General features: G+C 39.5%; 1 protein-coding gene across 1 annotated transcript; it reads left to right on the forward strand.

Moving 5' to 3' along the window:
• Positions 1 to 8,811: 8,811 nt before the first annotated feature.
• Positions 8,812 to 11,949, forward strand: LOC137258376 (calcium-binding protein P-like). Its single transcript, XM_067796035.1, has 2 exons — positions 8,812 to 8,903; positions 9,918 to 11,949. Exon 2 carries the CDS (start codon positions 9,919 to 9,921, stop codon positions 11,413 to 11,415), a length of 1,497 nt encoding a protein of 498 aa, XP_067652136.1. The 5' UTR covers positions 8,812 to 8,903; position 9,918; the 3' UTR covers positions 11,416 to 11,949.
• The last annotated feature ends 1,423 nt before the right edge of the window (positions 11,950 to 13,372 follow it).

Here is a 13,372-nt window from a genome sequence, read left to right on the forward strand (position 1 = left end):
ATCATCGACAAAGATGACAGCATCTTCCACGTTGAGGAAAGTATCATCAACAAGGATGAAAGTATCATCCACGTTGATGAAAGTGTCATCAACAAAGATGAAATCATCTCCCACGTTGATGAAAGTGTTATCTGCAAAGATGACAGTTTCTTCTACTTTGATGAAAGTATCATCGACAAAGATGACAGCATCTTCCACGTTGAGGAAAGTATCATCAACAAGGATGAAAGTATCATCCACGTTGATGAAAGTATCATCAACAAAGATGAAGGTGTCATCAACAAAGATGAAAGTATCATCCACGTTCATGAAAGTATCATCCACAAAGATGACAGCATCTTTTACTTTGATGGAAGTATCATCTGCAAACATGACAGCATCTTCCACGTTCATGAAAGTATCATCACCAAAGATGAAGGTATCTGCCACGTTCATGAAAGTATCATCGACAAAGATGAAATCATCTCCCATGTTGATGAAAGTATTATCTGCAAAGATGACAGCGCCTTCTACTTTGATGAAAGTATCATCAACAAAGATGACAGTATCTTCCACGTTGATGAAAGTATCATCAACAAAGATGACAGCATCTTCCACGTTGATGGAAGTATCATCGACAAAGATGAAAGTATCATCCACGTTGATGAAAGTATCATCGACAAAGATGAAAGCATCTTCCACGTTGATGAAAGTATCATCTTCCACGTTGATGGAAGTATCATCTGCAAAGGTGACAGCATCTTCCACGTTGATGAAAGTATCATCAACAAAGATGAAAGAATCATCCACGTTGATGAAAGTATCATCAACAAAGATGACAGCATCTTCCACGTTGATGGAAGTATCATGTGCAAAGATGAAAGTATCATCCACGTTGATGAAAGTATCATCAACAAAGATGAAATCATCTCCCACGTTGATGAAAGTATTATCTGCAAAGATGACAGCGTCTTCTTCTTTGATGAAAGTATCATCGACAAAGATGAAAGTATCTTCCACGTTGATGAAAGTATCATCGACAAACATGAAATCATGTCCCACGTTGATGAAAGTACTATCTGCAAAGATGACAGCGTCTTCTACTTTGATGAAAGTATCATCGACAAAGATGAAAGTATCTTCCACGTTGATGAAAGTATCATCAACAAAGATGAAAGTATCTTCCACGTTGATGAAAGTATCATCGACAAAGATGAAATCATCTCCCACGTTGATGAAAGTATTATCTGCAAAGATGACAGCGCCTTCTACTTTGATGAAAGTATCATCAACAAAGATGACAGCATCTTCCACGTTGATGGAAGTATCATCGACAAAGATGACAGCATCTTCCACGTTGATGAAAGTATCATCAACAAAGATCAGAGCATCTTCCACGTTGATGGAAGTATCATCTGCAAAGGTGACAGCATCTTCCACGTTGATGAAAGTATCATCAACAAAGATGACAGCATCTCCCACGTTGATGAAAGTGATATCTGCAAAGATGACAGCGTCTTCTACTTTGATGAAAGTATCATCGACAAAGATGACAGTATCTTCCACGTTGATGAAAGTATCATCAACAAAGATGACAGCATCTTCCACATTGATGGAAGTATCATCTGCAAAGGTGACAGCATCTTCCACGTTGATGAAAGTATCATCGACAAAGATGAAAGTATCTTTCACGTTGATGAAAGTGTCATCAACAAAGATCACAGCATCTTCCACGTTGATGGAAGTATCATCGACAAAGATGACAGCATCTTCCACGTTCATGAAAGTATCATCGACAAAGATGACAGCATCTTCCACATTGATGAAAGTATCATCTGCAAAGGTAAAAGCGTCTTCTACTTTGATGAAAGTATCATCAACAAAGATCACAGCGTCTTCCACGTTGATGAAAGTATCGTCAACAAAGGTGACAGCATCTTCCACGTTGATGAAAGTATCATCAACAAAGATGACAGCATCTTCCACGTTGATGAAAGTATCATCAACAAAGATGACAGCATCTTCCACGATAATGAAAGTATCATCGACAAAGATGAAAGTATCTTCCACGTCGATGAAAGTATCATCAACAAAGATGACAGCATCTTCCACGTTGATGGAAGTATCATCTGCAAAGATGACAGCGTCTTCTACTTTGATGAAAGTATCATCGACAAAGATGAAAGTATCTTCCACGTTGATGAAAGTATCATCAACAAAGATGGCAGCGTCTTCCACGTTGATGAAAGTATCATCAAGAAAGATGACTGCATCTTCCACGTTGATGAAAGTATCATCAACAAAGATGACAGCATCTTCCATGTTGATGAAAGCATCATCAACAAAGATGACAGCGTCTTCCACGTTGATGAAAGTATCATCAACAAAGATGACAGCATCTTCCACGTTGATGAAAGTATCATCGACAAAGATGACAGCATCTTCCACGTTGATGAAAGTATCATCGACAAAGATGAAAGTATCTTCCACGTTGATGAAAGTATTATCTGCAAAGATGACAGCGCCTTCTACTTTGATGAAAGTATCATCGACAAATATGACAGTATCTTCCACGTTGATGGAAGTATCATCGACAAGGATGAAATCATCTCCCACGTTGATGAAAGTATTATCTGCAAAGATGACAGCGCCTTCTACTTTGATGAAAGTATCATCAACAAAGATGAAAGTATCATCCACGTTGATGAAAGTGTCATCAACAAAGATGAAATCATCTCCCACGTTGATGAAAGTGTTATCTGCAAAGATGACAGTGTGTTCTACTTTGATGAAAGTATCATCGACAAAGATGACAGCATCTTCCACGTTGAGGAAAGTATCATCAACAAGGATGAAAGTATCATCCACGTTGATGAAAGTATCATCAACAAAGATGAAGGTGTCATCAACAAAGATGAAAGTATAATCCACGTTCATGAAAGTATCATCCACAAAGATGACAGCATCTTTTACGTTGATGGAAGTATCATCTGCAAACATGACAGCATCTTCCACGTTCATGAAAGTATCATCACCAAAGATGAAGGTATCTGCCACGTTCATGAAAGTATCATCGACAAAGATGAAATCATCTCCCATGTTGATGAAAGTATTATCTGCAAAGATGACAGCGCCTTCTACTTTGATGAAAGTATCATCAACAAAGATGACAGTATCTTCCACGTTGATGAAAGTATCATCGACAAAGATGACAGCATCTTCCACGTTGATGAAAGTATCATCGACAAAGATGAAAGTATCTTCCACGTTGATGAAAGTATTATCTGCAAAGATGACAGCGCCTTCTACTTTGATGAAAGTATCATCGACAAATATGACAGTATCTTCCACGTTGATGGAAGTATCATCGACAAGGATGAAATCATCTCCCACGTTGATGAAAGTATTATCTGCAAAGATGACAGCGCCTTCTACTTTGATGAAAGTATCATCAACAAAGATGAAAGTATCATCCACGTTGATGAAAGTGTCATCAACAAAGATGAAATCATCTCCCACGTTGATGAAAGTGTTATCTGCAAAGATGACAGTGTGTTCTACTTTGATGAAAGTATCATCGACAAAGATGACAGCATCTTCCACGTTGAGGAAAGTATCATCAACAAGGATGAAAGTATCATCCACGTTGATGAAAGTATCATCAACAAAGATGAAGGTGTCATCAACAAAGATGAAAGTATAATCCACGTTCATGAAAGTATCATCCACAAAGATGACAGCATCTTTTACGTTGATGGAAGTATCATCTGCAAACATGACAGCATCTTCCACGTTCATGAAAGTATCATCACCAAAGATGAAGGTATCTGCCACGTTCATGAAAGTATCATCGACAAAGATGAAATCATCTCCCATGTTGATGAAAGTATTATCTGCAAAGATGACAGCGCCTTCTACTTTGATGAAAGTATCATCAACAAAGATGACAGTATCTTCCACGTTGATGAAAGTATCATCAACAAAGATGACAGCATCTTCCACGTTGATGGAAGTATCATCGACAAAGATGAAAGTATCATCCACGTTGATGAAAGTATCATCGACAAAGATGAAAGCATCTTCCACGTTGATGAAAGTATCATCTTCCACGTTGATGGAAGTATCATCTGCAAAGGTGACAGCATCTTCCACGTTGATGAAAGTATCATCAACAAAGATGACAGCATCTTCCACGTTGATGGAAGTATCATGTGCAAAGATGAAAGTATCATCCACGTTGATGAAAGTATCATCAACAAAGATGAAATCATCTCCCACGTTGATGAAAGTATTATCTGCAAAGATGACAGCGTCTTCTTCTTTGATGAAAGTATCATCGACAAAGATGAAAGTATCTTCCACGTTGATGAAAGTATCATCGACAAAGATGAAATCATGTCCCACGTTGATGAAAGTACTATCTGCAAAGATGACAGCGTCTTCTACTTTGATGAAAGTATCATCGACAAAGATGAAAGTATCTTCCACGTTGATGAAAGTATCATCGACAAAGATGAAATCATGTCCCACGTTGATGAAAGTGATATCTGCAAAGATGACAGCGTCTTCTACTTTGATGAAAGTATCATCAACAAAGATGAAAGTGTCATCAACAAAGATGAAAGTGTCATCAACAAAGATGACAGCATCTTCCACGTTGATGGAAGTATCATCTGCAAAGATGACAGCATCTTCCACGTTGATGAAAGTATCATCGACAAAGATGAAAGTATCTTTCACGTTGATGAAAGTGTCATCAACAAAGATGACAGCATCTTCCACGTTGATGGAAGTATCATCGACAAAGATGACAGCATTTTCCACGTTGATGAAAGTATCATCGACAAAGATGACAGCATCTTCCACGTTCATGAAAGTATCATCAACAAAGATGACAGCATCTTCCACGTTGATGAAAGTATCATCAACAAAGATGACAGCATCTTCCACTTTGATGAAAGTATCATCGACAAAGATGAAAGTATCTTCCACTTTGATGAAAGTATCATCAACAAAGATGACAGCATCTTCCACATTGATGGAAGTATCATCTGCAAAGGTGAAAGCGTCTTCTACTTTGATGAAAGTATCATCAACAAAGATGACTGCGTCTTCCACGTTGATGAAAGTATCATCAACAAAGATGACAGCATCTTCCACGTTGATGAAAGCATCATCAACAAAGATGACAGCGTCTTCCACGTTGATGAAAGTATCATCAACAATGATGAAAGTACCATCAACAAAGATGACAGCATCTTCCACGTTGATGAAAGTATCGTCAACAAAGATGACAGCATCTTCCACGTTGATGAAAGTATCATCAACAAAGATGACAGCATCTTCCATGTTGATGAAAGTATCATCGACAAAGATGAAAGTATCGTCAACAAAGATGACAGCATCTTCCACGTTGATGAAAGTATCATCGACAAAGATGAAAGTATCATCAACAAAGATCATAGCGTCTCCAAAGATGAAGTAAACTGAGACTACAGCATGATTACCTTCCACACTTTCGTGTTTTGGTATTCAAATTTTACAAATATACACATGTGTATATTTTTACGGAGCGTATTTATTGTTCAGCTGTAGGGACGGAGCTTTGTACATCACACGATAACATTCAGTCTCGCTAATCGAGAGCTGTGTCGGATAGGTCAAACATCAGATAACATTTCAGCATTGAATATCCCACGAGGCAATTCCCGCGTTTCCTTGTGTGTTGCCGTGTTCAACAGCAGTCAATCAGTCATATCAATTACACGGTGACAGATATATACATTCCTTATATATGGTCATGTGAACGAGTAATACAAACTTTGCCGGAAATAGTTCTGGCCTGAGTATTTTGGTGAAGATGTAAATGTGAAGAAGAGCAACATGCCAATAGCTGTATCAAGGAGGCGGACACCAGAAGTAGGCTTCACGCATTCAAACCACGTGGGAAATCGAACAGAGCCGTTCGGCGTGACAAGCGAACGCTTTAACCACATGACGTCAACCGCCAATATAATATAAACATTATTGCGTTGTGCATTATTATATATTTAACGTGAACTGATACTGTCAATAATCTGTTTCATAAAAACAGTCGTTTTACGTTTCCGAATCTATCATGCGCATGATGAATAATTATCAGATAGCGATGATTCCAGCTGTTCGCCACAAAGTGGGCATATCCTGTCCGTGTACATCTTCAAAAGCATGCAATGGCAGAAGAATTGCTCATCAAAACACGAAAGCCGTCACATTTGGTGAAAAAGATACAGCATCGGTGCAATCGCAGAACATACTTGAGTCCGAAAAGATAGTTGTAATACCCGTATATTACGGGTATTGAGCGCTTTCAGCATGCACTAGTGCGTGGATAAGTGCGCTACATAAATATCCTATATCTATCTATCTATCTATCTATGTATCTATCTATCTATCTATGTATAGATCTATCTATGTAATGCATCAGGAATGAACAATATATTCACTATTATATTTCAGGCATCACTAAACTAGGGGGTTTACTTTTATTTAGCACGGTGTGATGGGAATGGGGGCACCCAAATTAAAATTTTTATATCAGTATAGTACGTGTGGCTAAATAGTAAAGACTGTTGAAATGCCGTCATAGGTGAACTGAATCAACATACTGTATTGTTCGTCAATTATATCATTGAAGATTGTAAATATATGTGACAGGAATGAATAGATTCAGGACACGTCAGTCATTCGCGTCTGATTATTTGATCTTGATAGTGAGAGTCTACCCAGAGGATCCCACTGAATCTAGACAGCGTCAGACCATCTACAGTCTGTTTGCACTGACAACGTACTGATGAATTTCGCTTTAAACAAAAAAAAGTAAATGAAATAAAGTGACATTAAAATCGCGAATCCTCGTATCTTTACGGTGCCAACTGAACAATAAAATTCTGAGGACCTTATTTACCTTTGGATATGTGTTGTGCAATAAACGATCACAGTTTTAAATCGCTATTATAGGTTTGTATTATAAGGGGTTATGCTTAATGAAAGGAAACCCGTGACCAAGAAGAGCTGGTTTCTACGGTGGTCTACGTTAACTCACATCACGCACTGCGCGTGCATTTGTTTCACTGTTCCAACTACAGCAAGTACCACCCCCACCCCCACCCCACCCCCGCCACACCCCCACACCCACCCCCGCCACACCCCCACACCATCACCCCTGTAATACAAACCATTAATAGAGATTTGAAATTATGATCGTTTTGTTAAACAACATTAATCCAAAGTTGAATAAACTTCTCAGATTTCAGTGTTCAATTACTTACTTAGACGAACTCCAGACAGTGTCAGTTGATTCCGGTGTGTCCAGTGTCTTATCAGTCAACTCAAGTGTTTCATTGATCCCCCTGACACTGTCGTCCACCTATTGTACCCTATTTTATCTAGACACTGTCCGTTCATCCCGGTGTATGCTGCTGACACTGGATGTGGCTGGCCACTCAGGCGTACTCCAGACAGTGTCATCTCATCTCATGTATCCAACCTATTTCAGTCTGATTCAGAATGTTTACCAAACACAACTGCTGATACATGTATGACATAGTTTAGAAATATGATGGCTGTCCACAAATCAGCCTGATGTAATGCACGCACTTCAAACCATGTAATTAACTGTTAATATTAGGACATTTTCGATTAAGAAATCAACGTATTTCCGTGCGATGTAAATCATTTTACGCCAAGAACGTAATTATCATCACACAGCATTAACTAACGAATAACACATTTTATCTTGTATTATAATTTTACAATATAGACATATTGCTGACGTGTGTGACCACGTGTCACACGTCAGGGTAGAGACTGCACGTCACGTGCTAATGAACTCTACCGGAAGTGTAAGACTTATACTTTTAACGTATATACTTCTCACTTTGAAAAACACACAACGTTTTCCGAAAATACGATTTAAACACGACATAGCGGCCTAGTACAAAAAGAATGAAAAGTGGTTTCAGGAAAACAGTGATTGTATGTGCAGATTTAAACAGACTGAGGTGATATCGAATACAGCGCAATTTAAAAAAAATCCCTATAAATGCATCTATACAGTGATTGAAAAATCTTGCCAAAAGTAAACATGTGAACATAACTAGATATTTTGCCAGTCATCTTATATACATGTGTATGAGACGACTTGTATTCGTCATCTTGCTTTAGGGAATAATTCAAGATTTTAAAAGAAATCATCTTAAATATTCTACATATGTTCTCACTGAAATTTGCTGCTGTTACTGAACAAACAATATTGACGAGTAATACGTAAATCCTGTTGCATAATATATGATAGAAATTATATGGTGTCTTTTCTCCGAAATGTATTTACATGAAATTTCCCATCCAATACGTTTAACACAAACTGATGTTGTGGTCAAAGTCATGAAATTATGCATGAAATCAATCGAAAATTGAAACCAACTACAGTTATGCTTTAATATTACCGTGAAAATGCTCGTTAGATTCCACGGAGTGTGTAACGCTATCAAAAGAAGGTAAAGCAAGTGTATTTTAAGAATTAATTTGTCCACGTCGGCGTATTTATGACCACATGTCATCTATACCTTCCGGGTATCCCCTTCAATCAACCAGGAAGACCCATTCAATCAGTGACGTCACTTGTCGAAGAAGCGTCAGTGTGTCCATAATACCAGCCTCCAGTCCTATAATATTATCTCCCTTTCAGATACCATCCTTATAATGACTGTTGACACATTCACAGTAATCAATCACCGTGAAATAGGTGTGTAATTAATTGCAGATGTAGATTTCATTTATGACGCATACGACAGTAGTATAAGACGGGGCGACTCTCTCTCTCCTTATCCGTTAATACAACTCCACACAACTACACACGGAATTGTGGATGTTCGCTGAATAAGGTGAGTCCATTTCTCATTTTTCTGTTTTTACACTTTCAATTTATTGTTTTATCTATCAGTGTAAATAAATTCATATATTTACGTTCAATCTACTTATCTGATATATTTTCCCTAACCAAATCTGGATATAAGATATTTGGGCAATCTAATATAATTTGAGGTTCATATATATCTCATATAGCCATCTCATATAGTGCGCTGAACTGTTGGTTCTCAGTAATATACTCATTATTGCAATATACAAACTACTTCTAAAACTAACGAGCAAAGGCTTAAGGATCTTTGATTTTCATTTAAGTATATCTATGTTAACGACATTATATCCAAAAGAAAATGTCAAATTTCAAAGACTATTTCCGTATGGTTATATTCATCAAAATATTATTTGAAATTAAACTTTCAGAATCGCACAATACCCACCTGCTGATGTATGCGGCCTTGTCTTAAACGTCCAGCAGTTGCTTTTACACCACGATTTAAAACAATTCACGGGGACATTATGGGTGCAAATTAATTCCATACCAGTCTTGATTGACCCAAATTATTACCCAGTCACATATTACTTTTCACACACTGTTGTAGAAATAAGTGATGGGGGAACTGAAATATGCAAATTAAACAACTGTTCTTTCAATTTTTAAAGACAAACACGTTGCACTTTGGTTTCCCTGTAGTTACTTTTATAATGTTACTATACTTATACTAGTTACTTTTATAATGTTACACAGAATGTGATCTGTGAACAGAACATTTTTTCTGTCATACTCTAACACAGGAGTAACATACATATGATTACAGCTTAGTAGATATCGCTTTGTTGCACTGTTTCCTGCTCGACGACATAAGGAAGAAATCAAAGGAAAACGATTACAATTATTACTGTATGAACCGATCTGAAAATAACGCTTATCAGAAATATATTTCAAAGTACATAATGGTGATGATGATTATGATGCTGATGAGGAGGAGGAGGGTGCCATGCTGTTATTTATGAATTTAATGCTTGTTTTTCAGAATGGTCCCCCTCCATCAGCTGATTTTCTTTGTGGTACTATGTTCAGATATCCATGCCCAGTTTATTCCCCGTTTGCGCCTTGGCATGCCTGGCGGTGTGCGCGGCCCAGCTGCACTGGGAATGGGCAGAGGGATGCCAGGAATGGACCCCAGGTTGGGTAGAATGTCGATGGGGATGGACCCCAGACTTCCTGGATCCACTAATCCTGGGATTCAGGCCAGGCCATCTGGACCTGATCTGGGGTTCGGTTCAGCACAACCTGGGTTTAATCAGGGACTCAGTGGCAGGAGGTCTGGAATTTCGTCAGGCATACCGGGACAGATGGTCATGGATCCAAGAATGGGTCAAGGAAGGATGGACATGGACCCCAGAATGGTTTCAGGACGTATGGTCATGGGCCCCGGAATGGCTCCTGGACAGATGGACATGGGTTCCGGAATGGGTTCATCACAAATGGGCGTGGACCCCAGGATGGCTCCTGGGCAGATGGGGATGGGCGCCAGAATGGGTTTATCACAGTTGGGAGTGGACCCCAGAATGGCTTCAGGGCAAATGGTCATGGGCCCTGGATTGGGTTCAGGAAGGATGGGCATGGATCCAAGATTGGCTTCAGGACGTATGGGCGTGGACCCCAGAATAGCTATGGGGCAAATGGATCCTAGGCGCCAATTGCAGATGGGTTTGGATCCAAGAGGAATTGGCATAAGAGGTCAAATCGACAGAACTGGTTTCCAGCCCACCTCAGACAATGGAGGCATACAACAACAGACCTTCAACCTCAATGATCAACAACAGCGACAACAATTCATCAACTCGGCTAATGTAAACTCTCAGTCAAGAAGCATCAGTGGTGCAGGCTCGCTCAACAACCAGAACCAGATCGGAGCACAACAACCTCTCAGCAGCCCCTCAGGTCAGCAAGATCCGCGATTTGCAGGACCCCAGCCTGCTGTAGGTCTTCATCCTGCTCTTCAACGTGGTCTTCATCCAGCTCTTCAACGCGGACTTCATCCTGCTCTGCAACAGAGTGTCCACCCCGCGCTTCTTCAGGGAGCACACCCAGCGCTGCAACAGGCCCTTAGCTCCGGAATACACCCAGCCCTTCGGGGAGCTAGTCCGTTAGGCCTTGGACCTGGTACAGTGCGACAAAGTCTTACAAGACAAGGAACTGCCTCTAGTACTATAAGTGCATCAAACCAGGGAACGGGCATTGCACCGGGACAACACACGAATACTGCAAGTATTCACAACGTACAAGGTGGAAGCAACGTGAACACTCTACAACAGCAGGAACAACTCCTCAACGCCATTCCCTCCAATACCCTCCCAGGCCGTCCGGGTATATCGCCTGGAGGAACAATCGGACATGTTGACCCCTTAGAGGCTCAACTTCGGAATATACATCCGGGTCATCCAGCTCTACATCCGGGTAACCGTCATCCCATGGCAGTTCCACCCCACCTGCGTGGCCCACGTCCACAGATTCCAATTGTCTAAAAGACATTGAATAGTGCTAACAGCGTAGGCGATAAGAATATGAGTCACAGAAAAACAGAATGTTTCGTCACTTTGTTCTGACATAAGGAGGTAGCACCCCCGCTTAGTGCGCCAATAATCAGGAGTTACCTCCTCACAAGTATACCTTGAGGAACCTTTCATTGCAGCGGTGTGGATAAAATATTGCTGAAAACGTATACTCATTAGGTTGAAAGGCTGCTGCCTACATGCCACGGGGCTTAAACGTTTCAATATAATTCAATAAATGAAAAACATCAATGATTTATTGATTACCATCGATTTATCATGCGTCATGATAGTGAAAAGGAAGCTTTATGAAAGATCATACCTTAAAGGTTTCATTAGTGAAAGTAATTTATTTTATTTCATGTTACAGATGAAATGTTGTGAATACATCTGACTTATGTTGTGTGGACATGCTTCACACAGACTGAACTGTTTAACGTTATTCACTGTATACTATTGACAAAACAAAATGATTAAATTATTATTTTCATTGTGTACATAAGTTTGAACGTGTTGGTATATTAAATATATAAATATTTTGTTTTGTGTGTTACTGTATTTGACGTCACCACTGTTACGTCTACCTCATGAATATAACACTATATGTTTGTGCCTCATCGGGAGTGATTTAGTTTTACACCGCACTCAGAGGTAATCCAGTGATCAACGGCATGAGCATCGCACTATGCAAATGGGAAAGGATGACATGTGTCAACCAAGTCAGCAAGCCTGACCACCCGATCCTGTATGGAATCCTAGAAGGGACAGTGTTGCGTCGTGGCATTGTCGCCTCTCAAAAAAGCAAGCAAAATGAGGCAAATTAACCAAAGCGCGACAATGCGAAAGCGCGACAATGTCCCTTCTAGGATTCCATACGTTATAATTAGCCACCTAACCTGGGACTGTTCATCATGAATGGCCAGATCGATTTTATGGCTTAATGAACAAAGATTTTGATATGGATTAATGAAGTGACATTCAAATTTCAATTCTGGTGATTTTGAAATTAATTTTTAACAACAATATTATAAAATGAATTAGATTTTAATCTCAGACATGAAACAACCATGCGGCTTTAGATTATCCAGAGCGAATCCCATGTCGATGATTTCGCGTGAACTGCAACACATTGCTGTGATTATGTGTATCAATTCAGCTTGTTTTTGACGACACGTTGTCTGCTAAAACCAATAACAATCTCACACAAAATGAATCAGTGTTTGATTGTCAGTTTTAATGCGAAACTAATGCATGCCTGCCATTATTCTCCAACTTTAGTAATTAAAATCATCCTGTCTAACAAGGGTGGTAATTAAAACCAACTTCCACGACTGTATCAGCACTTCCAATGTCACACGCGTTCACATGAAAAAACATATAAAAATAACTATTTTATTCAAGTCAGGGATTTATGTTGCTCTGCTCAGATGAAGATATTCAGACCCAAATTAGATTGACATTCTTTCAAATTCTAAATAATGTCATGTCGTTGTAGAAGGGATTTCAGGATAACCCGAATACTGATGTGCCGTGTTTTAACATGAGTGGGTGAGTGGTTGAGTGAATGAGTGAATGAGTGAATGAGTGAATGAGGGATGAAGTAAGTGAATGGGTAGATGGATGGCACAGAGAGGGCGGTGGGCGTGCGGCTGTGTGTGTGTGTACTTGTGAGTGTGGGTGGGTGGGTGGGTGGGGTGGGGGTCCAATTAGCGATTCCAATTGTTTTTATTCAAACATATTCTTTTGTTCTCCCATCCTTACATATCCAAGAAAGATTTCACGGCATGGGGTACAATCTGTTAAACCACGCGGTAGAACCGGTTAAGCATATTCCCAGTAGACAGGAAACTGACCAAATGCTGCAATCTTAACAAAAGATCACACGCATCTTTGTGTGAATCTCTAAAAACATACAAAGGACGGATGCCAT

The sequence above is a fragment of the Haliotis asinina genome, chromosome 12, assembly GCF_037392515.1.
Source record: "Haliotis asinina isolate JCU_RB_2024 chromosome 12, JCU_Hal_asi_v2, whole genome shotgun sequence".
Lineage (NCBI taxonomy): Eukaryota > Metazoa > Mollusca > Gastropoda > Lepetellida > Haliotidae > Haliotis > Haliotis asinina.

Excerpts from the sequence above, each read along its gene's own strand:
- LOC137258376 (XM_067796035.1), top strand. The coding sequence starts at position 9,919 with ATGGTCCCCCTCCATCAGCTGATTTTCTTTGTGGTACTATGTTCAGAT.